Source organism: Salmo salar, chromosome ssa14 (assembly GCF_905237065.1).
Source record: "Salmo salar chromosome ssa14, Ssal_v3.1, whole genome shotgun sequence".
Classification (NCBI taxonomy): Eukaryota; Metazoa; Chordata; class Actinopteri; order Salmoniformes; family Salmonidae; genus Salmo; species Salmo salar.
Genome location: NC_059455.1, coordinates 18275402 through 18300173, shown reverse-complemented (window position 1 = coordinate 18300173; position 24772 = coordinate 18275402). Strand labels below are relative to the sequence as shown.

Genomic DNA, 24772 nt, shown 5'->3' with positions numbered 1-24772 from the left:
GAGTTTACTGTAATATACTGCAGTATGCACAGTTAAATATAGTATAAATACTGTAGTAAAATAAAACTGTAGTATATACTATAGTAATTCATGTAGTGTTTTTGCAGATTGTAGTATACAGTATTATTTACTGTAGTGTTTTTGTGGAGTGTAGTATTTACTGTAGCGTTTTTGCTGATATTACTGTACTATTTACTATCGTGTTTTTGTTTTATTATCTTTGACATAGAAGTGGAGGCTTTCTCCACCTATTGTAGAAATACTAAATGAGCACATTTTCCATAACCTTCAAGTAGGTAGGACTGGGGTCTGAACTGTAGTATTCTATAGTAAACTGTATCATTTTTTCAAGTGGGAAGTGTCATGTGTGTACATTGATTCTTACACTAGGAAAACTGTGTAAATAACCTACTACTGTAAGGCACACAGGTGGGTCATAAGCTGCAGAAACAACAGGATTTAAACCAACAGTCATATGGAAGAAGTAGAATACTTTATTGATCCATAGTCTACAAAACCCCCTTTTTTTTTAACCAAAGTGCTTTCAAATGCACTGTGTCCATTGTAGAAAGGGATGTGCCCATTGTAGGAAGGAATGTGTCTGTCTATGAGAAGAAAAAAAACACACTTTCAATGGTCTTGATGCATTGAGGCCAGGTCACTGGTCATAGGCAAAGTTACGAAGGGGAGATGATCCTCTGAAAACATAAAAGAAGAATGAGTCAGTTTTGGTGTTGGTGCTCTTTAAAGATATAATATTTCCTTACAATAAAAAATATTCCCCTGGGGCGGCAGGTAGCCTAATGTTTAGAGTGTTGGGCCAGTAACCGAAATGTTGTTAGATTGAATCCCTGAGCTGACAAGGTCAAAATATGTTGTTTTGCCCCTGAAGAAAACAGTTAACCCACTGTTCCTAGGCTGTCATTGTAAATAAGAATTTGTTCTTAACTGACTTTCCTAGTTAAATAAAAGTCAAATATACTGTATCTGCTTGGTTAAGAGATAGTTAAAAGTTGAGATTTGACAAAAGTGACAACTGAGGGAGTTCCTAATATGGATGTCATACTGTACACTCTGTACACACGATATTGCAGACATTAATGTGGTAGTGGTAGCTAGTACTGTCTCTGTGACTCCGTACCTCCATGTTATGCTCAGTCCGTCCTCTGTCACTCTTCAGCTCTCTCCAAATTATTTGACGATATTGGCCTGGTTACCGTTCGGCTTCATCATGTAATTCTTCTTCTTGCCGTCAAAGTTGCCACACAGGCCTCCCAATCTCCTCTTGTAGGTGTGGGGCAGGATGATTACTATGCAAAATAAAGACATGGAAGTGAGTTCATTCAGTCAGTACGTCTATGTTCTGTAACAGTTTACTTTATATCATAAAGCAGTTTACTGTATATCATAAAGAATACATCACACATCTATAGCACATCATACACATTACATTTTATGGCACATCATACACATATGTGTTTGGATTGATAAAGTATGTTGCCTTGTTACCATATTTCTGCAAGATATGATAAAAGGTGAACATTTTAATTATACTATTATGATAATATTATCTGTCCACAGATAACAGATATATTGGGCAGTAAACACTGTCTGTACAGCTATCTTACTGTCCTGTTATCAGAGAGACTGGTGAGATACCAATAATTTAAACTCTCCTTTGGCTGTGATGTAACGGTGGTGTTACCTGCTCTGCTGTGTCCATCAAACTCCACGGAGAGGCCAAAGTCTGTCTTCAGGTAGATACGAGAGGAGCTCTCCAGAATCCTCAGACCCCCTGCTGGGGAGACAGGGGCATGCGTGCTCCTACCGTCCAGCTAGAGAGAGGGAGAGAGAGAGGGACAGAAAGGAAGGAAGGAAGGAAGGAAGGAAGGAAGGAAGGAAGGAAGGAAGGAAGGAGCAAGAGATCATATGTTCAATGTAATTTTGCTTATCTGTCAACAGAGGGCAGCAACCAATGAGGAAACAAATAATTGGGCTCATAGTTAATTATTGATCTGTTGAAAGACTTGAAAGACTGTTACTGACCCAGTGGTAACAAGTCAAAATGGGCTAGCAGTCTAGTAAACACACACATATTTCTTGGGAAAACAATTATTTCACTGTAGGAATATTGCTATGATTTCTCAAACAGAAATGGGGTGTGCGTTTAGTGGTTCATTGATATGTCATTCTGTTCATGCAGACCGCGACCGACATAACTAGTTTGTTAGCTAAGTTAGCTACTTTAGTTAGCGAGTAATCTAACGTAGCAGATGTAAAAGAAACGTCTGAAACTAGATCCCCTACATACTGGTCTTGACAAGAAGAAAACAACTGTTGGGGGGAGGTTCTGTTCTACACGGTTCAACCAATCTGGTAAATGTGGAGGAGTTAAGATGGAGTGTTGCCTTGTTAACGTCCAAAAGCGGAAGTCACGTCACAGGATCTCTTTCCATTTCCCCTGCAAACTGGAGTATCCGGTTGTTGGGGACTATGCAGAGGCTAGCTAGCTGGGAACATTCACAGAACATTAGCTAAGATTGCCATAAAGTTATAGTTAGGGTTTTATCTAACATTAGGATGATAAAATCCCAAAAACATTCAGAGAATGTTTTCGATAAAATCTATTTATTTATCAAAAATGTTTTAGATGGAATTTCCTTGGAATGTTCTCCTAACATTCACTAAAATGTTGTGCACAACATCTGTAACAACCACCACAGACCATTCCCTGAACGTTTGCGTGTTTGTTTATAACATTTGGTTGATGTTGCAAAAACGTTCCTATAACAAGTTAAATCTGTTCTTTAAATGTTCCCAGAATGTTACATTAGGTTGGGGGAACAGTCTGGTGGGAACATTGTGGGGACACCACAAAAGAGATGTTCCCAAAACACAAAAACTGTCCAGTTATACGGATGATTCTACAGGGTTTATTTTAGGATGCTAAAACATTCACCTGATGTTACAAGACCATTCCCAGAACACATTTTGTATGTTATTTAATGGTTCCCAGAATGTTTCATTAGGTTGTGGGAACCGTCTGGTGGAAACATCACAAAAGATATGCTCCCAAAACACAAAACTGTCCAGTTGTGCGGATGATGTTTCTTTTAGAGTGCAAAAAACATTAACCTGATGTTACAAGAACGTTCCCAGAACACATTTCATCTGTTCTTTCAAGGTTTCCAGAACATGTAATTAGGTTGTGGAAACACTGTGGGTACATTACAAGCGATAGGTTCCCAAAACTCAAAATATGCTCAGTTGTGATGACATTCATACAATGTTTAAGTTAGGTTGCATAGGACATTCCGTTAATGTTATAAGAATAAAATAAGTCTGTTTTTATGTTCTAGGAATGTTCTTGCAACATCAGGTGAATGTTTTATACAAACATTGTATAATGATCACTACGGTTGGACTGTTTTTGTGTTATGAGAACATTTGCAGCGACCTAATGAATGTTCTGGGAACCGTTAGAGAACCAACGTTGGTTTGCTGGGCAGTAATTCACACATTGTTTTTGGACGAAAGCTGTGGATATCGGTAAGAAATGGCACTTCTGAAGCCAAATTTCTTATTCATCTTTTTTTTCTCCTTTCTTTTTTTAACCATTAAATCACCTAGTATGATGGTGTATTGATCCGATATTCTTGCATTTTTGCTCAAAGTCGACCTTTAAAGGCAACCAACGTATTTATGTCAGTAAGCCTAGCGAGTGTGTTTTAAGGTCAGGAGAGGAATAGGGAAGAAGTGAAAAAATGATATATGGCTAGTTCTGCATTCCTCTGAAGTTTAGAGTGTACTACAACCCTGTCATTAACCGTTTATCTTATCGCACCTAGCCAGTGGCCATGAGGGTCAAGGTGAGACACAGACACATAAACTGAAGAATACGGGTGCCAAAAAGGAAACTAGGTAATGCCATCCTGTAACAAATATAACTCCTAGGCAGAGATAATGTTTCAGAGACGTGTTTAGTTCTGCCAGCAAAGTGGCAAACATTTGACTACAGGTTACAATAAGACATGGGGTAACAAATCAGAAAGCACATTATAAATAATGCGTAAAGATACAGTTGAAGTTAGAAGTTTACATACACTTAGGTTGGAGTCATTAAAACACATTTTTCAACCACTCCACAAATTTCTTGTTAACAAACTATAGTTTTGGCAAGTCGGTCAGGACATCTACTTTGTGCATGACACAAGTAATTTTTCCAACAATTATTTACAGAAAGATTATTTCACTGTATCACAATTCCAGTGGGTCAGAAGTTTACATGCATAAGTTGACTGTACCTTTAAACAGCTTGGAAAATTCCAGAAAAGGATGTCATGGCTTTAGAGTCAATTGGAGGTGTACCTGTGGATGTATTTCAAGGCCTACCTTCAAACTCAGTGCCTCTTTGCTTGACATCATGGGAAAGTCAAAAGAAATCAGCTAAGACCTCAGAAAAAAGTTGCAGACCTCCACAAGTCTGGTTCATCCTTGGGAGCCATTTCCAAATGTTTGAAGGTACCACGGTCATCTGTACAAACAATAGTACGCAAGTATAACCACCAGGGGACCACACAGCCGTCATACAACTCAGGAAGGAGAAGCGTTCTGTCTCCTAGAGATGAACGTACTTTGCTGCGAAAAGTGAAAATCAATCCCAGAACAACAGTGAAGGGCCTTGTGAAGATGCTGGAGGAAACGGGTACAAAAGTATCTATATCCACAGTAAAACGAGTCCTATATCGACATCACCTGAAATGCCGCTCAGCAAGGAAGAAGCCACTGCTCCAAAACCGCAACAAAAAAGCCAGACTACGGTTTGCAACTGCACATGGGGACAAAGATCGTACTTTTTGGATAAATGTCCTCCGGTCTGATGAAACAAAGATAGAACTGTTTGGCCATAATGACCATCGTTATGTTTGGAGGAAAAAGGGGGAGGCTTGCAAGCCGAAGAACACCATCCCAAACATGGAGCACGGGGCCCTCACAAAGCCCTGACCTCAATCCTATAGACAATTTGTGGGCAGAACTGAAAAAGCGTGTGCAAGCAAGGAGGCCTACAAACCTGACTCAGTTACACCAGCTCTGTCAGGAGGAATGGGCCAAAATGTACCCAAATTATTGTGGGAAGCTTGTGGAAGGCTACCCAAAACGTTTGACCCAAGTTAAAAAGTTAACCTGTCTGGGCTAGGGGGCAGTATTTTCACGGCCGGATAAAAAACGTACCCAATTTAAACTGGTTACTACTCTTGCCCAGAAATGGGAATATGCATATTATTAGTATATTTGGATAGAAAACACTCTGAAGTCTCTAAAACTGTTTGAATGGTTTTTGTGTGTATAACAGAACTCATATTGCAGGCAAAAACCTGAGAAAATTCCAAGCAGGAAGTGGCCTGTCTGAGAATTTGTAGTTCTTCTTTTGATTCTCTTTCGAAACTACAGTATCTCTGGGGTTACGTAGCACTTTCTAAGGCTTCCATTGGCTCTCTAAAGCCTTCAGAAAGCGGATTGAGGAGTCTCCTGCCTCTGGGCAGAGTATAGTAGCTCAGTTTCTCAGTGGTCTGCCTGGTGACAAAGAGATTGGATATGCTCGTTCACGAGAGCATGCTGTTTTTCTTTTCCTCTTTGAATGAATACACTATTGGAATATTATCGCTATTTTACGAGAAAAATATAATAAAAATTGATTTTAAACTGCGTTTGACATGCTTCTAAGTACGGTAATGGAAAATTTTGTATTTCTTTGTCTCGAAATGCGCTCGTGCGTTACCCTTTGGATAGTGACCTGAACGCATGAACAAAACAGAGGTATTTGGACATAAGTATGGATTATTTGGAACAAAAACAACATTTATTGTGGAAGTAGCAGTCGTGGGAGTGCATTCTGACGAAGATCAGCAAAGGTAATACAATTTTTCTAATACTAATTCTGAGTTTAGTGTGCCTCGAAGTTGGCGGGTGTCAAAATAGCTAGCCGTGATGGCTGAGCTATGTACTCAGAATATTGCAAAATGTGCTTTCGCCGAAAAGCTATTTTAAAATCTGACATAGCGATTGCATAAAGGAGTTCTGTATCTATAATTCTTAAAATAATTGTTATGTATTTTGTCAACGTTAATGATGAGTAATTTAATAAATTCACCAGAAGTTTTCGGTGGGGATACATTTTCTGAACATCGCACACCAATGTAAAAAGCTGTTTTTTGATATAAATATGAGCTTGATTGAACAAAACATGCATGTATTGTATAACATAATGTCTTAGGAGTGTCATCAGATAAAGATAATCAAAGGTTATTGCTGCATTTAGCTGTGGTTTTGGTTTTTGTGACATATATGCTTGCTTTGAAAATGGCTGTGTGATTATTTTTGGCAGGGTACTCTCCTGACATAATCTAATGTTTTGCTTTCGCTGTAAAACCTTTTTGAAATCGGACAATGTGGTTAGATTAACGAGAGTCTTGTCTTTAAAATGGTGTAAAATAGTCATATGTTTGAGAAATTGAAGCTATAGCATTTTTGAGGTATTTATATTTGCTCTCACGGGGTGGTCGCGGGAGTGCTCAGGGAGGTGTTTAGGGGTTTCCGTTGGTGCTACTACGGTGGAAAGTCCAGACCAGGTCTCCACCGTGCGGATGCCCCCTGAATATGCCGATTTGGCTCTCACCTTCTCCAAAAAGAAGGCTATTCAATTACCACCCCATCGACGGGGGGATTGTCAGGGATACATTCGGTCCTCCACTTCACCCACCTCCTCGAGTTTATTTTTTTGTGAAGAAGAAGGAGGGAGGTCTGCGCCCGTGTATTGGCTATCGAGGTCTAAACCAGATCACTGTGAGGTACAGTTACCCGCTACCTCTCATAGCCACAGTGATTGAGTCTATGTATAGGGCGCGCTTTTTCACCAAACTAGATCTTAGGAGCGCTTACAACCTGGTGCATATCCGGGAGGGAGACGAGTGAAGTCTATCCGGGAGAGAGATGAGTGGAAGACGGCTTTCAGTACTACCTCAGGCCATTATGAGTACCTCGTCATGCCGTACGGGTTGATGAATGCTCCATCAGTCTTCCAAGCCTTTGTAGACAAGATTTTCAGGGACCTGCACGGGCAGGGTGTAGTGGTGTATATTGAAGACAGTCTGATATACTCCGCTACACGCGCCGAGCATGTGTCCCTGGTGCGCAGGGTGCTTGGTCGTCTGTTGCAGCATGACCTGTACGTCAAGGCTGAGAAATGCCTGTTCTTCCAACAGTCCGTCTCCTTCCTAGTGTACTGCATTTCCACCTCAGGGGTGGAGATGGAGAGTGACCGCATTTCAGCCGTGCGTAATTGGCCATCTCCCACCACGGTAAAGGAGGTGCAGCGGTTTCTAGGGATTGCCAATTACTACCGGAGGTTTATCCGGGGTTTTGGTCAGGTAGCGGCTCCCATTACCTCACTGCTGAAGGGGGGACCGTTAAGTTTGCGGTGGTCGGCTGAGGCGGACAGGGCTTTTGGTCACCTAAGAGCTCTGTTTACCTCTGCTCCTGTGCTGGCCCATCCGGATCCCTCTTTGGTGTTCATAGTGGAGGTGGACACGTCCGAGGCTGGGATAGGAGCCGTGCTCTCTCAGCACTCGGGCACGCCACCAAAGCTCCACCTCTGTGCCTTCTTCTTGAGGAAGCTCAGCTCGGCGGAGCGAAACTATGATGTGGGGGACCGGGAGCTGTTGGCTGTGGTCAAGGCTTTGAAGGCATGGAGACATTGGTTTGAGGGGGCTAAACACCCTTTTCTCATCTGGACTGACCACCGCAACCTGGAGTACATCCGGGCAGCGAGGAGACTGAATCTTCGTCAGGCAAGGTGGGCCATGTTTTTTACCCGTTTTGTTTTCACCCTGGTCCTACAGACCAGGTTCCCAAAACGTGAAGGCAGACGCACTGTCCCAGCTGTATGACACAGAGGATCAGCCCATGGATCATACTCCCATACTCCCGGCCTCCTGCCTGGTAGCGCCGGTAGTGTGGGAGCTGGACATGGACATTGAGCAGGCGTTACGTGCAGAGCCCGCTCCCCTCCAGTGTCCCGCTGGGTGTCTGTACGTTCCATCTGCTGTCCGTGACCGGTTGATCTACTGGGCCCACACATCACTGTCCTGGTCATCCTGGGATCGGTCGGAAGGTGCGCTGTTTGAGTGGGAAGTACAGGTGGCCTACCTTGGCCAAGGACGTGAGGGTTTATGTCTCCTCCTGCTCGGTGTGCACCCAGTGTAAGGCTCCTAGGCACCTGCTCAGAGGGAAGCTACACCCCTTACCCGTTCCACAACGGCCTTGGTCGCACCTGTCGGTGGATTTTCTTACCAATCTCCCCCCCTCACAGGGAAACACCACGATCCTGGTCGTTGTGGATTGGTTCTCTAAGTCCTGCCGTCTCCCCCCTCTGCCCGGTCTCCCTACGGCCCTACAGACTGCGGAGGCCTTATTTACGCATGTCTTCCGGCACTACAGGGTACCTGAGGATATAGTGTCTGATCGAGGTCCCCAGTTCACTTCGAGGGTCTGGAAGGCATTCATGGAACGTCTGGGGGTCTCGATCAGCCTTACCTCTGGATTTCATCCCAAGACTAATGGGCAGGTGGAGAGAGTGAACCGGTCTTATTGCCAGGACCGGCTGGGGGAGTGGGCGGCGTTCGTGCCCTGGGCCGAGATGGCTCAGAACTCGCTCCGCCACTCCTCCACTAACCTCTCTCCCTTCCAGTGTGTACTGGGGTACCAGCCGGTTCTGGCGCCTTGGCAGCAGAGTCAGACCGAGGCTCCTGCGGTAAACGACTGGTTCAGGCGCGTGGAGGAGACATGGGACACCGCCCATGTTCACCTCCAGCGGGCCGTGCTGCGCCAGAAAACGGAGAGTGAACGGAGGTTAGTTACAGGTTACAGCTTCCCCCCGTTTACCATATTAACCCCTCGTTCTATGTGTCTCTCCTCAGGAGTCTGAGGTGCGGGAGGTTCCTCCACCCCCTCTGGACATCGAGGGGGCCCCGGCATACTCCGTTCACTCCATACTGGATTCGAGGCGTCGGGCAAGGGGCCTTCAGTACCTCGTGGAGTGGGAGGGGTACGGTCCGGAGGAGAGGTGCTGGGTTCCGGTGGAGGACGTGTTGGACCCTTCAATGCTGCGGGAGTTCCACCGTCTCCCGCCGGATTGCCCTGCGCCTTGCCAGCCGGGTCGTCCCTGAGGCCGGTGTCGGCGCGCTGCAGTAGCCGCGTGTCAGGGAGGGGATACTGTCACGACTCCCGCCGAAGTTGGCTCCTCTCCTTGTTCGGGCTGCGCTCGGAGGCTGACTTCACCGGTCTTCTAGCCATCACCGCTCCACCTTTCATTTTCCATTTGTTTTGTCTTGTTTTTCCGCACACCTCTCTTCCCCCCATGTCTGTGTGTGTAATTGTTCGTTACGTGTCATGTGTGACGCTTCATGCTGTTTTTTGTGTGACGAGTGCGCTATTCGCTTTTGCCTTTGTGTCGTTACGCAGTTGCGTCTGACTGTTTTCCTTCTGCCAAATAAAGTGGGCCTGTTCACTCATCTCTGCTCTCCTGCACCTGACTTCAGTTAACTTCTCAGGGCTACGTGGGACGCTACCGTCCCACCTGCGGGACACACTATTCAACAGCCAGTGAAATAGCATGGCGCGAAATACAAAACAGCAAAAATCTCCTAATTTCATTTTCTCAAACAATCAACTATTTCACACAATTTTAAAGATAAGACTCTCGTTAATCCAACCACATTGTCCGATTTCAAAAAGGCTTTACGGCGAAAGCATAAAATTAGATTATGTTAGGACATAAACTTCACAAGAAAAACCACACAGCCATTTTCCAAGCAAGGACATGCATCACAAAAACCAAAGTACAGCTAAAATATTCACTAACCTTTGATGATCTTCATCAGATGGCACTCATAGGACTTCATGTTATACAATACATGTATGTTTTGCTCGATAAAGTTCATATCTATATCCAAAAACAGCATTTTACATTGACGCGTGATCGGTGAATGTGCACATCAATTTACAAAAATACTCATCATAAGCATTGATAAAATTTACAACAGTTATTGAAAGAATTATAGATACACTACTCCTTGACGCAACCGCTTTGTCAGACTTCAAAATAACTTTACGGAGAAAGCACATTGTTCAATATTCTGAGGACATAGCTCAGCCATCGCAGCAAGCTATACACCTACCCGCCAAGTTCTGGCATCAACAAAACTCTGAATTAGTATTATAAATATCCTCTTACCTTTGCTGATCTTCGTCAGAATGCACTCCGAGGACTCCTACTTCCACAAGAAATGTTTGTTTTGTTCGAAATACTCCATATTTATGTCCAAATACCTCAGTTTTGTTCGTGCGTTCAGATCACTATCCAAAGGCATAACGCGCGAGTGTAAATCAGGACACGAAAAGTCAAAATGTTCCATTACCGGTCATAGAAACATGTAAAACGTTGTTTACAATCAATCCTTAGGGTCTTTTTATGATAAAACGTCGATAATGTTCCAACAGGACAATAGCGTATTCATTCCAGGAGAAAAAGAAGGAACGGCGCGCTCGCGGGCTCGCACATACCCAAGCTCTTTGTCCATAGGCAGTCCACTCATTGACTGAGCTACTATTCTCTGCCCAGTAACAGGAGAAGGAGGAAACAAGTTTCTGAAGGCTTTTGACAGCCAATGGAAGCCTTAGGAAGTGCAACGTGACCCCACAGACACTGTAGTTTCGATAGGGATTCAAAAGAAGAACTACAATTCTCAGATTTCTCACTTCCTGGTTGGATTTTTCTCAGGTTTCTGCCTGCCATATGAGTTCTGTTAAACTCACAGACATCATTCAAACAGTTTTAGAAACTGCAGTGTTTTCTATCCAAATCTACTAATAATATGCAAATATTTGACTCTGGGCCCGAGTATTAGGCAGTTTACTCTGGGCACGCTTTTCATTCGAAAATGAAAATACTGCCCCCTATACCTTAAAAAGTTAACCAGTTGCGCACACTCCTGACAGACCCACTGGGAATGTGATGAAATAAATAAAAGCTGAAATAAATCATTCTCTCTACTATTATTCTGACATTTCACATTCTTAAAATAAAGTGGTGATCCTAACTGACCTAAGACAGGGAATGTTTACTTGGATTAAATGTCAGGAATTGTGAAAAACTGAGTTTAAATGTACTTGGCTAAGGTGTATGTAAACTTCCGACTTCAACTGTAGAAGTTAGGAATTGCCTTATAATTGCCATATTAAATAACGTATAAGTCCTAAATACTTACAACAAGTTTCCTGTTCTTCCTGAACTCCACCATGTGGTTGTAGACTCTGATCTTCAGCCCTCTGAGTCGCAGACGGTTGTTGTTCTCTATTTTATCTTCATCACTGTCCTCATCGCTGTGATCATGCTTGTCTTCACTGTTTCCCATTCTCATGCTGTCTTTATGCTTGTCATCCTCATCACTGCTGTCAACATCACTACTGTCACCTTGGCTACTATCACCTTGGCTACTGTCACCTTGGCTACTGTCACCACCATCCTGGTTGACGATCGCATTGATGGCCTCGATGTAGATGTCTGGCTGGTTCTTGGACAGGTCTGTGTTCTGGACCAGAACATAAGAGTTTGTTCCCTCAAAGTCATGCTTCGTGTTGTTAAAGGTTCTGTACTCTGAGTCTCCATTGATAGAGCACTCACTGAATCCTTGAATGCAAAAATAAAAACAAGATTAATACCATAAGAATTATGATATAAAACAGTGAAGGTCTATGAGACTTAACTGTTCTGGATTTGGTCTTGAACATTGTTTTAGAACACAGGAGAACTTTAGGCCTTGACAGAGGAATGTAAGGGACTGGCATTGAATGCAATTGAATGTCTGTTGACTGTATGGGAGACAGTTCTTAAGAGAGTCAAGTTTCTGAGAAATGTGGCCTACCTGTTGACTTGCAGAAATACAGTCCGGCTTCATTCTGAAGACAGATGGCATCCCCATCACACTCATATTCATCATCGCAGTCAATCTCCCCCACACCATCATCTTCAACACATTCACACTTCTGATGGCAGTGCTCAGTGTACCAGCTCTCTTTAAACTGAAATGAAAGTCCATCTTTAAAGTCATTACACTGCAGATTTCACACATGTAACTATGGGCACTGGGTCTACACCAAACATACTTCTAAAGCAGTTCTCATTGTGTGCTAGGTTACTTACGCAATGGCTGTTGCCGTTGCTGTCCACACAGCCACACTGCTGGATGGGTACACACACCCTCTGTTTGAGCACAAAGCCATTGTCACACACACAGCCCTGTACACAGTGCTCATCAGAGTGGCAGTCGGGTGGGCCGTGGAGGTGCTTACAGGTGGGCTGGCAGTCGGAAATGCAGGGGGTGAAGTGGCTGTTGTTTGGGCACGATGGTGCTTGAGAGAAAATAGCAAATTAAGAGTTTATTTCTAATAACGCAATATCCACCAATTCGTTACCAGAAATGATTGCTTATTATGGGTAAATTCATGTCTGTAAAATATTATTGTTCTCAGATTTTTCATTCATAGGTTTTAGATGTGTTTGAAAATGTACACAAAAAATTGGGGCAAAATGCTATATATCCATTTGCTTAGCTGGAATGGAATGTTCGTATCCTGTATATTTGACTGACATGTGGTTGTCTCACCTAGCCATCTTAAGATGAATGTATTTACTGTAATTCACTCTGGGTAAGAGCATCTGCTATATTACTAAAATGTAAATGTTTTACATACAGATCTCTTACTGTTTTAAATATTTAAAAAAAAACATGAAATATCGATGTCACAAATGTATCATTTGTACATTTCATTTAAAAAAATGTAGTCATTTGTTACATTTCACTGTGTAAAACCTAGCAGTACTACTTATTCTCTGAGAGAGAGGCGGATATGTATAGCATTTAGCAAAAAAACATGATTATTTGTCTCTCTGAAATGAAACCAAATGATAGATTTGAAACAAATACATGCCATGATTAGATAGTTAAAAAACACACCAATCTCTTTCATCATCTATTTTTAAAAATAAAAGCTAATTTACAAATATTTCTGAAAATGTATATATAGGGTTTTGGAATAAACCTCTTCAAATATAAGGTTGAGTGTATAGAATATGTAGAACACGGACTGCAAGAATAAGTACAGATTACATTTTCTTTGTACTTAGTGTCTTTCCATTTGTAAAATACCGATTGTATAACATTTGTGTTAGAGGAGGGGTCTGTAATGAATGAAGATTGTAACTTTGTGTTATCAAGGGTACGTAAAGACTTACTTGGTTTTGCTGTGTTGGGCGGTTGTGGTCTTGCAGTTGTCGGTCTTGGGGGTTGTGGTCTTTCAGTTGTCGGTCTTGGCGGACTTGGTATTTCAGTTGTGGGTGGTGCTGGTGTTTCTGGTCTCATAGTTGTTGTTGGTTGTGGCCTAGCAGTAGTTGAGGGTTTAGATGTCATGGTTGAGTTGGTTGGAGCTGGTGCAGCAGTTGTTGGTCTTAGTGTTACTGGTCTCATGGTAATTGGAGCTGGTGTTGGTGCAATGGTAGACTTGTCTGCTGGAAAAGGTTTCTCGGTTGGTGTTGTTGGCTTAATCAGATCTAGGAGTTAAAAGAAAATCAACATTATAACAATTACCACAAATGTGGTTGTGCTGTTCACCAATATGGACTGTGGAGGGAGTGGCCCTTACCTTCACACTGTCCACGATGCAGCGAAACATCATCTATAGCCACGTCAGATTGATCAGTGTTGCCTCTTCGGCCCTCGAAGATGATCTGAGATCAAAGTAGGGAGAAACATTTATAACAGCGGATATATAGCAAAAAGGACACATTTAGTCAAAGGGACCTTTATGGATGAATAATGGTACACATGTCCGAGTCCGAACTCGTCTGCCATTTTAAGATTACAACACAGGCTTAATGGTGCGGTGAGGAATATCCACACCTCACATTCCAGTCTACCCTATTCACCTTGCTGCTTAAAGGCCCAGTGAAGTCAACATTGTGTCTCGCCTGTATTTTGTATCATATTGCACAACAGATGATGAAATGAATACTGTAAAAAAAAGTGAAAGAATTTGATCAGCGTTATTTCCTGATAGTTGCTGGTTGAAAATACAATCTACATAGGACCTTCTAATCAGCAGGTTTGCATGGGCAGGAGTTTCGGCTTTCCACATTGACATCACCATGCGGTAAATTGGAAAATATTATCTGGTTTATTCGGATCCCCATTAGCTTTTGCCGAAGCAGCAGCTATTCTTCCTGGGGTCCACACAAAAACATAAAACACGACAAGTAACAAAACACTGTAGACAAGAACAGTCACACAAATATAAAATACAACAATATACAAACAATACTACAAAAGAATAATGTGTGTAGATTCATTGTGTTAGAGTGTGATAGTGTGTCTATGGGTGCATGTGTATGTGTCATTTCACAGTCCCTATTGTGCCATCAGATGTTTTATCCATTTCTTGAAGGTAATTTTGCTGTTTGCTTGCGTAATTGGAGATGGGAGTTCCATGTGATCATGGCTCTGTATAATACTGTGCATTGCCGTGAATTTGTTTTCGACTTGGGGACTGTGAAGAGACCCCCTGGTGGCATGTCTTTTGGGGTGTGTATGGGTGTCTGAGCTGTATGTTATTTGATTATCCAGACAATCTGGAATTTTTATCACAGTAATAGTTCTCATAAAAACTGGAAGAGAAGCAGTTAATCTCTCATCAACACTCAACCAGGATAGACTGGCATGCATGTTGTTGATGTTTTTGTGTATAAAACACAGAACATATTTTTATAACAGACATAGCCCTCCCCATCTTCACAACATATTTTTCAATATGACTTGACCATGATAATTGACCATCCAATGTTATAACTAAGAGTTTATCTTCCTCAACTTGCTCAATGGTCACACCATTTATGCACAACTCCAGTTGAGGTTTAGGTAATAGAGAATGTTTTGAACCAAATACATTGCCTTTAGTTTAAGACCAGTTTATTATTAATCACCCATTCTGATACTGACTGTAACTCCTTATTTGAATTTCAGTGAACTCACTGGCTTTGGGTGCTGACATGTAGAGTGTGGAATCGTCCACATACATAGTCATTCTAGCATTGTGTAAGACTAGTGCCAAATCATTTGTAAAAATAGAGAAGATTAACGGCCCAAGGCAACTGCTCTGAGGGACACCACACTGTACCTATCTGATGTTAGAGAGGATTTCATTGAAGAACACTCTCTGGTTTCTATTGGATAAATAACTCTCCAACCATGTGATGGCAGGTGATGTAAAACCATTGCAAGTTAGTTTTTTCAATAAGAATTTATGATCAATAAGATTAAAGGTGCACTCAAATCTAACAATAAAGTTCCAACTATCATCTTATTATCCATTTTTTTTAACCAATTTATTTGGTCAAACACAATTCTTTTCATCAGTTTACTAGAACAGGCAGCAAACTGGATGGGCGGCTGTTAAAGCAAGTAATGGGTGCTTTACTATTTTTAGGGAGAGGAATTACTTTAGCTTCCTTCTACACCTGTGCACACACACACTCCTTAAGGCTTAGGTTAAAGATATAGCAAATAGGTGTGGCAATACAGTCTGCTACTATTCTCAATAGTTTCCTATCAAGGTTGTCTATTCCTGGTGGCTTATCATTATTGATCGATAATAATAGTTTTTCCACCTCTCCCACACTAAGTTGACCAAATTGACCACCTCTTTTGCATAATTTCTTTGTAGCGTGCCCTTTTTCAATTCATCATCAATCCAGGGTGCTCTTAACAGTTTTCACAGTACATTTCGTAACAGGTGCATGCTTGTCAACAATTGGCATTCATTATTTTACAAATACTTCCAGTGCTGCATCTGCATTCACTTTCTCACACACATCAGACAAACATATATTTTGTACATCTTCAACAAAAGAGTCCTGAGAAAACATTTTGTATGATCTCTTATGAATTACCTCAGGACCAACCTTTGGCACTTAGGCTATTCTTGTTATTGCCACAATGTTATGTTCACTACAACCAATGGGAACTGATATTTATTTAGAGCAAAGCTCTGTAGTATTAGTGAAGATATGATCAATACCAGTGGATGTCACAGATCCCACACTACTGGCATGCACTCTAATTGGTTGAGTGATAACCTGGGTCATATTACAGACATTAGTCACAGTTAAAAGCTTACTCTTGAGAGGACAGCTAGTTGCTAACCAGTCAATTTTCAGGTCACCAAGAAAATAGACCTCTCTATTAACATCACACACACACTATCAAGTATTGCACAGATATTATCCAAATTCTGACTGTTAGCACTTGGTGGTCTTTAGCAGCACCCCAAATGAAGAGGCTTTAGATGAGGCGGGTGAACCTGCAACCACAACACTTCAACAACATTTGACATGAGATCCTCATAAGCTTTACAGAAATATGGCTTTGAACATACACAGCAACATCTCCCACATCGGCATTACTGTCTATTCTGTATATGTGATATCCTTGTATTGCTACTGCTGTATCAAAAATAATTATGGCTTGTATATGAATGTTATCCAATGTTAGCATGTTATTGATTTCATGACCTTATTGCTAAAGCTACATACTGTATATTAATATGGGTTATGCTTAGAACTTTCCTGGGTAGCTTGTCAGAGATAATAAAAAAAATTTTTTTTTAAACATTGTTGGCTAATAGAGTCAGTCAATCAGGCTCTTGTGAGTGTCCGTTGGTGTATGTGTATGTGATGTTGGGCTGAAGCTACTGACTCGGAAGCTTAGCTCTCTCACTCCTCTCAGGTCTTTGGGAGGGAGGTTGTACAATGAGCTTGTCAAAGTGGATTTAAGCAATGCCCCCAAGCTTTTTGGCAGCTTTCATAGCTGGGATAAGTTATTTGCGCCTCTGGCGCACAACTTCAGAGACGTTCTCATTGAGGAAGAAGTTGGTTCCTTTCAAGTTCTTGGCTCTCTCCAGAACAGCCATCTTGTCCTATGATCCCATATTTGTACTCTCTTTCTCCTCAGACTTTGTCAAGGTCTCATGTGGAGACTCTGGTATGCCATCCACAACAATGTTTCTTCCTGGATTGTCCCTCCTGATAGTCTGTTTTCCCAGTCATTTGTGTGGACTTACAGTTGATTGTCATTTTTCTGCAAGTCTCTTTCAGGACATCCACCTCTCCCTGGGAAAACTGAAAACTGTTCTGAAGGTCTTGGACTTCTCTGGTCAGATTGCCCATTCATTTGTTAGTTGAGTCCACCAGTAATTGGGCAAAGCTCCTGAAGCTATTTTCCTGTTACAATTGCTTGTAGACATATTTTTGTTGATTTGAAAGATCACGCAGCTGTGACAGCAAAACACTGTCCTTTCCATTACTCAAATCTTCTTTATCTTTTGGCAGCATGATAGTAGCAACGTAGGCTAATGCTGGTACTCCATGCAATTCCATCCAGCACAGCTCGCAAGGCCGATGGAAACAGCAATAAATAGCAGAGATTTAAACAGCCACAAGCCCAGGACAATCCGCGGTCCAATTCACAAGGGCTAACCACTTTGCGGGCTTTGTTCAAACTGTCAAGGGAACCTGGCTAGCTTGATAGCTAGCAGCTATGCCAGCTGCTTCACCAACCATCAGCTCTTCAGAATTTAGGGTTTGGCAGTATCCTGGGACAGATAGTAGCGGTCCCAGCAAGTGATCCAAATTAAACAGGAAGGCTTTTCTTTTTTAAGGAAACACTTTTTCTGAAACTTTCCAAACAACAAACCGAGCTCTCTCTTGTTCCGCGTTCAGCATGTGTCATGCTCTGATGACGTGGGACCAATAACAAAGAGAGTTCCAAACCTCTCTGCCAATAACAGCGAGTTTTCAGTTTTCCTCTCTCCACTCAGACCACTCCCAGTCAGTCCTTGCAAAATTCTAGCTTGAGGCATATTTTCTTCCTAAAAAGCTATTTTGCCAATATTAATGGAAATCTGTTACAGTAAGGTACTTCATTGTTACCCAGAAATGATTTAATATTGATATAAAAATGGCTGCATTGGACCTTTAATTGTTCCAACCTCCAGAGGGAAGGTCAGAGGCTAAACCAAGACCAACGTCACATAACTCACTCACCTGGAAAGGTCCAGTGGTCCTGAGATCCACCTGGGCTAGTTGCCAGCAGTCTCCCTGGTTGTTCCTCTTCCACCATACCCTGTCGGCACTGCGATCCTGGAGTATGTAGACGTGTAGGCCCATGGTTTTCGCTGAACCGGACATGTGGTACCAGAACTGCAGACACTGAAGACCGGGGTCAGAACACTCAGAGCTGAGGAGGCGAGCCGTGTCTCCGTTAGACACATTGCTGGCTTCGATGTACAAGTAGTGACCGATATCTTATAGGCAAGAGTAGGTTAGATAAAATTAGAGCTAGGGTCACAGATTCAATTCCTTTAGATAGCAGTAGGTTTTATTGGGGGTTCTTTCTGGAGTTCACACAGCAATGGGACAGGTCAGATTGTTTATGTAAGGATGTAGGTCTTGTATTACAGCCATTGAAGTTAATGGAGCAGAAAGAACAGTACAGGGTAAGTCCTTCAATCCAATTTTGACTTTCAGGTTTGTTGTTTGAGCATTAGAGTTTTTGCAACCATTCAGACAAGGCATTACGATGTCCAACAATTACCATATTTTGTTGTTCAGTTTGGGGTAAAAGTCCTAAGAACACCTACCTCCTTTAGTGTGGTCAGCTGATGGCCCAGTCATCGCAGTGGGGGTGGAGCCACTGTGCCTTGTCCAATCAAAAGAATCTGTCATCAGCTGGGTAAAACTGCAGAGGTCCTCCTCGAAAGTGCAATCGAAGTTGCAGACTGAGCAGGGAACATGGGAAACATTTGTAAAAGTCAATATGAGTTTGTTTCCATAAGAAAATGAGTCTATAGATGTAATATACCTGGGTGTGGGATAAATGATCCTTCTTCAACTGGGGGAGGAACTGAAGGTCCACCAACAACACCTGTTGAGGAACCTGCCAGAGGAAGCAGAGGAATGGCATTGGTCATAAAGGGTAAATGTTTCCTCATCTGACATCCAGTGTTTAGAAATACAGTAGCATGCGTCCCTATAATAGTTACAAAGTTCACCTGAACATGATCCATAGTGGATGGAGACGTCGTCAAATGCCACGTCAGACTGAGGGTCAGAGCCTCGGATTCCCTCCATGATGATCTGAAACAGAGCCATTTTGTGTTGGGAAAATGTGTAATACCACAATCATTTCACACTATTTAACCCTCTAAAAACCTCTGACACCTTCTCCTACCTGGAATGACCCATCGGTATTGATATCCACTTTTGCAAGATACCATGTGGAGCCCTGGTTATTGGCTTTGGACCATAGTTTCCTGTGTTTGTTGCGTTCGTCAAGCTGGTAGACATTGAGAATCATGGCCTTGGCCTGTCCGTACATGTGGTACCAGAAGCGCAGGCAGTAATTTGTCGCCCCTTTTTGGCACTTAGGGCTTATCATACGGGCAGAGTCTCCGTAGTACACACCATTGCCCTCAATGTACATGTAGGAGCCACCTGATCAACAAACATACACAGACACTCTTTAACATCACGACTCCCAGCATATTAGCTCTGAAATGGCTAGCCTCTATGATGTCTATGGTGTCCACTATGTAGATAGGTATTTATATATCACTGTCTGTACAAGTCGATAGGCTACAACCATGTATTGTCTCATTCATTGAAATCTCAGAAACAGTGGATGACGCACATTTGGTAATTTCAGATTTTTTGGGGGGGCACAACCATGTGACCTCGTAACCTCTCACCTCCTGTGGTATGGTCCTGGGTTGGCCCTGTGAGGTCAGACGGGGTTGGGCCTCTCTGTCTTCTCCAATCAAAACTGTCCTGAACAATTTGCTCCCACCCACACTCGCTGTTGTCAAAGTTGCAGTCTAGCGGACAAACTGTAGGATGCCATAGAAAACTCAGTCACAAAATGAACCAGCTGGTATCAAAGGAATGGAAATGCTGCCATTGGAAAATCATGTGGTCAACGTTCTTACATTTATTGTCAGGGGTAGTAACTGGTGGTTTTGTGGGAGGGCCAGGTAGGCTATCTGCAATTATAAGACAGACAGCAGGGTTTTTCACAGGAACACATTGGACAAGCCTCAGGTGGATGGTAGGAAGGGGAAAGTAAGAGAAGGGGGGAGGAGGGGAGGAAAAAGAGGGCAGGAATAAGGGATGCAAGAGTGGAAGGAAAAGAAGAATGGAGGAAGGAATGAAGGATCCAAGTTGAAGACTACAGCAAAAACCAAAGTGTATGATGATGGATGGGGTGAGCCAACCGCCATACAATCATAGTACGGTGTTCAGCAGCAGCATCATCATCATTACGAAAACAATCATACCATACCACACTCACCACAGGCTGTGTCATTACACCAGGGGGGCAAGGTAACACTGGCCACCTGACAGGCGGTCACGTAGGACTTCAGGGAGTAGCATGTCACATGCATGTCCCCGCCGGAGGCACAGTGGTCAGACATACAGCTGTCTATGTAGGGCGTGGGGTGGACAAATGGGTGGCAGGGCTTGAAAGTGTCACGCAGCAGCTTGGAACACTCCTGGAAGCCCTGGTTGTCCAAATGGGAGTCACATGGTTGGGGGGCAGGTGGGGAAGCAACACAGCTAGAGAAGAGGGGAACGGAGAGGAGATCAATGGTGTTATGTATTGGATTTATTGATATATTCAAAGATTAGTGTTGATGATACAATGACAGTTCTGCATTTTTCAGTTGACGGCTGGATACACTCATCCACAACGGTAACATAATGTACAGTATGTTACCGTTATGGTTCAAAACATCCAACCCACTCACCGATCATCCTCCGGACTCTTCACTCTCCAGCTGTTGGCGAACGTGACCTCATTGGTCTCGGGTTTGGTGCCGTTTGGGGTCAGGAAGTCATCCCCCTGGTCGTCGGAGTAGGTACCACAGAGGCCGCACATCTCACCCTTGTAGCGCTCGTCCAGCTGCAGGAAGAGCCTGTGATGATCGTCCAGCAGCATCTGGAGGCCAAAGGTCGTCTCCATGACAGTGTACTGCTTCTTCTTGTACAGCTTCATCTCGCCATATGGGCCGTTTACTGCAATAGGAAGACTCTGCCAAACATGGTTCACCTGCAGTGGAGAGTAGGGAAGGGTAGGGCAGAGTAAGGTAGAGTGGAGCCAAGTAAAATAGATGAAAGTAGAACTGAACTGAATTAAATATAATTTTTGTGTGGAATAGAGTGTCTCCACTGTCTCATTGGACAAATTGTAGAAACTAAAGTACACTGAACCGTTGCAAATACAAATAAAAACATATAAGGGATAAACATAGTTAGATTCTCTAATATATTCTCTAATTCTCTACATAGTTCCTTTGAACTGTTGTACCAAAGAAATACAGGGAAGTGGGGAGGGGGTTAATAGGAGGGCAAGGTCCAGTGGGTCAGCAATGCATGTTAATGTAACAAGTAAATAATAGGAGGAATCTACAGCACACCCAGAGCTGATTAGTGAAGGTTCTGAAGGCAAAAGGCAAAACTGGCAAAATAGGAAAAAGTCTCTGCACAAGTAAAGAAAGATTATTTCATAATGTCGTAGTTTTCATTCTTACAGTGGCGCTGTAGTTATCTATCTTCAAATGCAAACCCTTGGTCTCCAGAACCACTGCGGCCAGCTTAGCACTGCTCTCGCTCCCCGGGTTCCAGTTCTGGCCCGTCACTGAGAACTGGATGGGTGTGTGTCCGCCGCACGTCTTGGCCAGGGTGTAGCTGCAGCCCCCCTGGAAGGTGTATGCCTTGCCGTCAAAGGTGATGTAGTGGGGGTCTCCGTAGACCCGGCAGATGGCCGGGCTGGATGGGAAGCAACCCATGACACCCTCTTTGACCTTGCACACCTCGCCGTCCGCGCAGGAGGAAGCAGAACACTGGAGTCTGCCCCCGCCCATACACTGGCACACACGATCACACTCACCGTCCATGAACGTCGCTCCTTTCTGGAAAAGGGTGAAGTAAAGAGATGTGTGTGTGTTTTTCTTAATGTCTGTCTGTGTTGATATTTTTCTATCAACCTAAATCTATTCCTTACCTCATAGTGCACTCCATTCATCCAGCAGCCACAGTCCTCTGCAGAGACACACCTCCCCCCACTGATCTTGAAGCCGGGGTTGCACTCACACCTTTCCTCACAGCTTCCACACGCCCCTTGGGCGTCCATGATGGAGCAGGCCTCAGGGCAGCCCTCGGCACAGACGTTGTAATGGCTGTTCACTCCACACTCCAGGGCTGGGGAGGGAGGGAAAGGACAGAATTTAGTAAAATGTCTAGAAGGCTATCACCATCATCATGTTGTTTCCAACTTCAATAGTTAATTACAGCAGGAAGGTTAGTAATCAAAAGAGGAAACCATAAAACAACTTACGACACATAGTCGAGTTCCTCCAGGCAAGTACGGGCCCCCCGGCCTTGAGGCACATATCAGCATAGGACTGCAGGGCCTCACACAGCACCTCCAGGCCACCACCCGCTCCACACATCCCCGCCACACAGCTCCGGAAGTAGCTCTCGGCTCCCAGGACAGACTGGCATTCTGCGAAGGGCCCGTGCCTGGAGACCAGGGACCCACAGTAGGGCTCGCTAGCGTACTCTGCCTCCTCCATAGGGGGACACTCATGGGGGACAACGGTCGACTGACAGGCCTTCTGGCTCTGCCAGCTCTGGCCGAACGTGGCAGCGGTTGATGCCTCAGAACCGTCAGCCGTGTGGTAATCATCGTCTCTCAGGTGGTTGAAGTTCCCGCACATGCCGCAGACTTTACCGGAATACGAGGCGGGGACGGTGATATGGACGGCACAGGAGTCATCGTAGGATACAAAAAGGTTGAAGTTAGTCTCCAGGACGACGGAAGCCGCATTGCCTCGGATGTTGATGGTGCCACCGTTGAGGCTCAGTGGGAGTTTCTTCCAAATGCCATTGACCTGAAAACATGATAAAGATTGATTTACTTGAAAGACTGATCTTTCTTTGCTGTTCTTACCGTCGCATGTAGTAAATATTTACTGGATCAATGTGTTCGATACTTTGGAATAGTGGACAAAATACTAACCCTCTTATGTCCCATATAACTTTCAAAAATCTGATAAGGTTTCATATTCTTGTACATCATTGCATAACCAACTCTGAACTTTGTTGTACTGTAGTAAAACGTTTTTCAGTTTATCAGTTCATGGCATATACAGTATATGAACTTTTAGACCCAGTGAGTAACTAAGTTCAGCACAATTATGCAGTGAATTTACAATGACTCAATTACAAATAGCACATTTTCCTGGGTTTAGATACATTACCAAACATCAATGTGGTCAGTTGTAATGTGAAAGGCCTAAATCATATGTGAAAGTGATTAGAACCAATAAACCATTATAACCCATTGTATGGTGAATAAACTTCATAATAATAACCTATATTGTACTCACCATGACCCGGTGGTTCTGTCTCTTGTGCAGGGAGACCCTGAGGTTCTCCACCTCCACATTGACCTGCAGAACAGGAGATACAGAGGAGTTCCCTCGCTGCTCATTCTTCACCTCCACACTGAAGTGGGACAGGGGGATCTCAGAGGACGAGCACAGCTGGGCCAGGACGTAGGTACAGGGGACAACGAAGCGGAAGTTGGCCCAGTCAAAGGTGCTGTAGTGGAAGTCGCTGTGGACAGTGCAGGTCCCTGAGAGAGAGCGAGAGAGAGAACAAGAGAGAGAATAGTAAATTAAAGTAGTCATTTTTAAACAAACGATTCTGTGTTTAGGTCTTTAATAAAGGTGAGTTTTTGTCCAAAGTTAATGTAGCAATTGGGGGTGTGAATGACACTGGACTTCACAAAAAACAGACAAAGGTGTAGCCTATAAGTCAGACTGATGAATAGGTTGCTAGTTCTACTGACAAATCCCACTTCTCCTTCAGCAATCATTGTGTTGTTTGAGAAAAGAAAAAGGAAAACAATGCTTAGCATTATTTGTATTTGATACTGTTTCATACCTGCATCTCTCATTGTAACTGATGATCTGTCACCCTCAACACTAAAAGAAGACATTAGGATCAAATCAAAACAGTGGGAGAGAAATTGATATCAAAGTAAAACACTTTATTGTTAGCCTACACATCAACATATCGACATTGTAATCTCTATGTCATGGTGCATCCGACATCAAGTTGCAAACTAAAGTTCAGCATTTTTATTATTTATACTAATGTTGACATGATAATAATTAAGACAGTAAATCATATAATTGCAAGAGTAAGACACAGCCATAGAGAGAGAGAGAGAGTAACTAAGAGTATGTTAGATACTAAACAATAGACCAACAGTATGACAGTGAGACTCACCTTCCGTAAGTCCCGTCCTGTATCAGAGAGAGGAGGGCTGCTGTAGCCAGCAACCCAATGTAGGTGTTTCCTAGCATGGGTGTTCTTCTAGCTGTGTTCCCTTATGGAGGCTAAGATAAAATACTCTTTACACTCACTATATAGAGAGAGTGGGGAGTACTGGAGTCTCACTCTGATTCTGACTAGGGAGGGGAAAGCGTGCAGACTTTTATAAGGGTCCTGGTGGCCCAGAGCAGTGGGCAGAGAAAGGGGGAG

The 24772-nt window shown here is 43.2% G+C and overlaps 1 protein-coding gene across 2 annotated transcripts; it reads right to left on the bottom strand.

The window, feature by feature from the left end:
* Positions 1-476: 476 nt before the first annotated feature.
* On the bottom strand, positions 477-24772 carry LOC100136455 (zonadhesin-like). 2 transcript variants are annotated; one of them, XM_014139488.2, is made up of 23 exons: positions 24518-24772; positions 24170-24210; positions 23611-23858; positions 22557-23112; positions 22224-22420; positions 21751-22131; positions 20968-21269; positions 20511-20776; positions 20149-20202; positions 19912-20049; positions 19395-19657; positions 19216-19300; positions 19026-19100; positions 18805-18942; positions 18209-18468; positions 13759-13843; positions 13352-13666; positions 12260-12468; positions 11982-12138; positions 11325-11746; positions 1706-1835; positions 1142-1310; positions 477-698 (listed from the first exon to the last, which is right to left on the bottom strand). In XM_014139488.2, exons 1-22 carry the CDS (start codon positions 24592-24594, stop codon positions 1192-1194), a joined length of 4518 nt encoding a protein of 1505 aa, XP_013994963.2. In that variant the 5' UTR covers positions 24595-24772; the 3' UTR covers positions 477-698; positions 1142-1191.

What these genes read in the sequence shown, in the direction of transcription:
- LOC100136455 (XM_014139488.2), bottom strand. Translation starts at nt 24,594, where the DNA reads ATGCTAGGAAACACCTACATTGGGTTGCTGGCTACAGCAGCCCTCCTC. An exon ending in ATCATTTATCCCACACCCAG is followed by an intron (nt 18,943 to 19,025) that starts GTATATTACATC and finishes TTCCCTGCTCAG; the next exon opens with TCTGCAACTTCGATTGCACT. An exon ending in GCCCAACACAGCAAAACCAA is followed by an intron (nt 12,469 to 13,351) that starts GTAAGTCTTTAC and finishes TTTTCTCTCAAG; the next exon opens with CACCATCGTGCCCAAACAAC.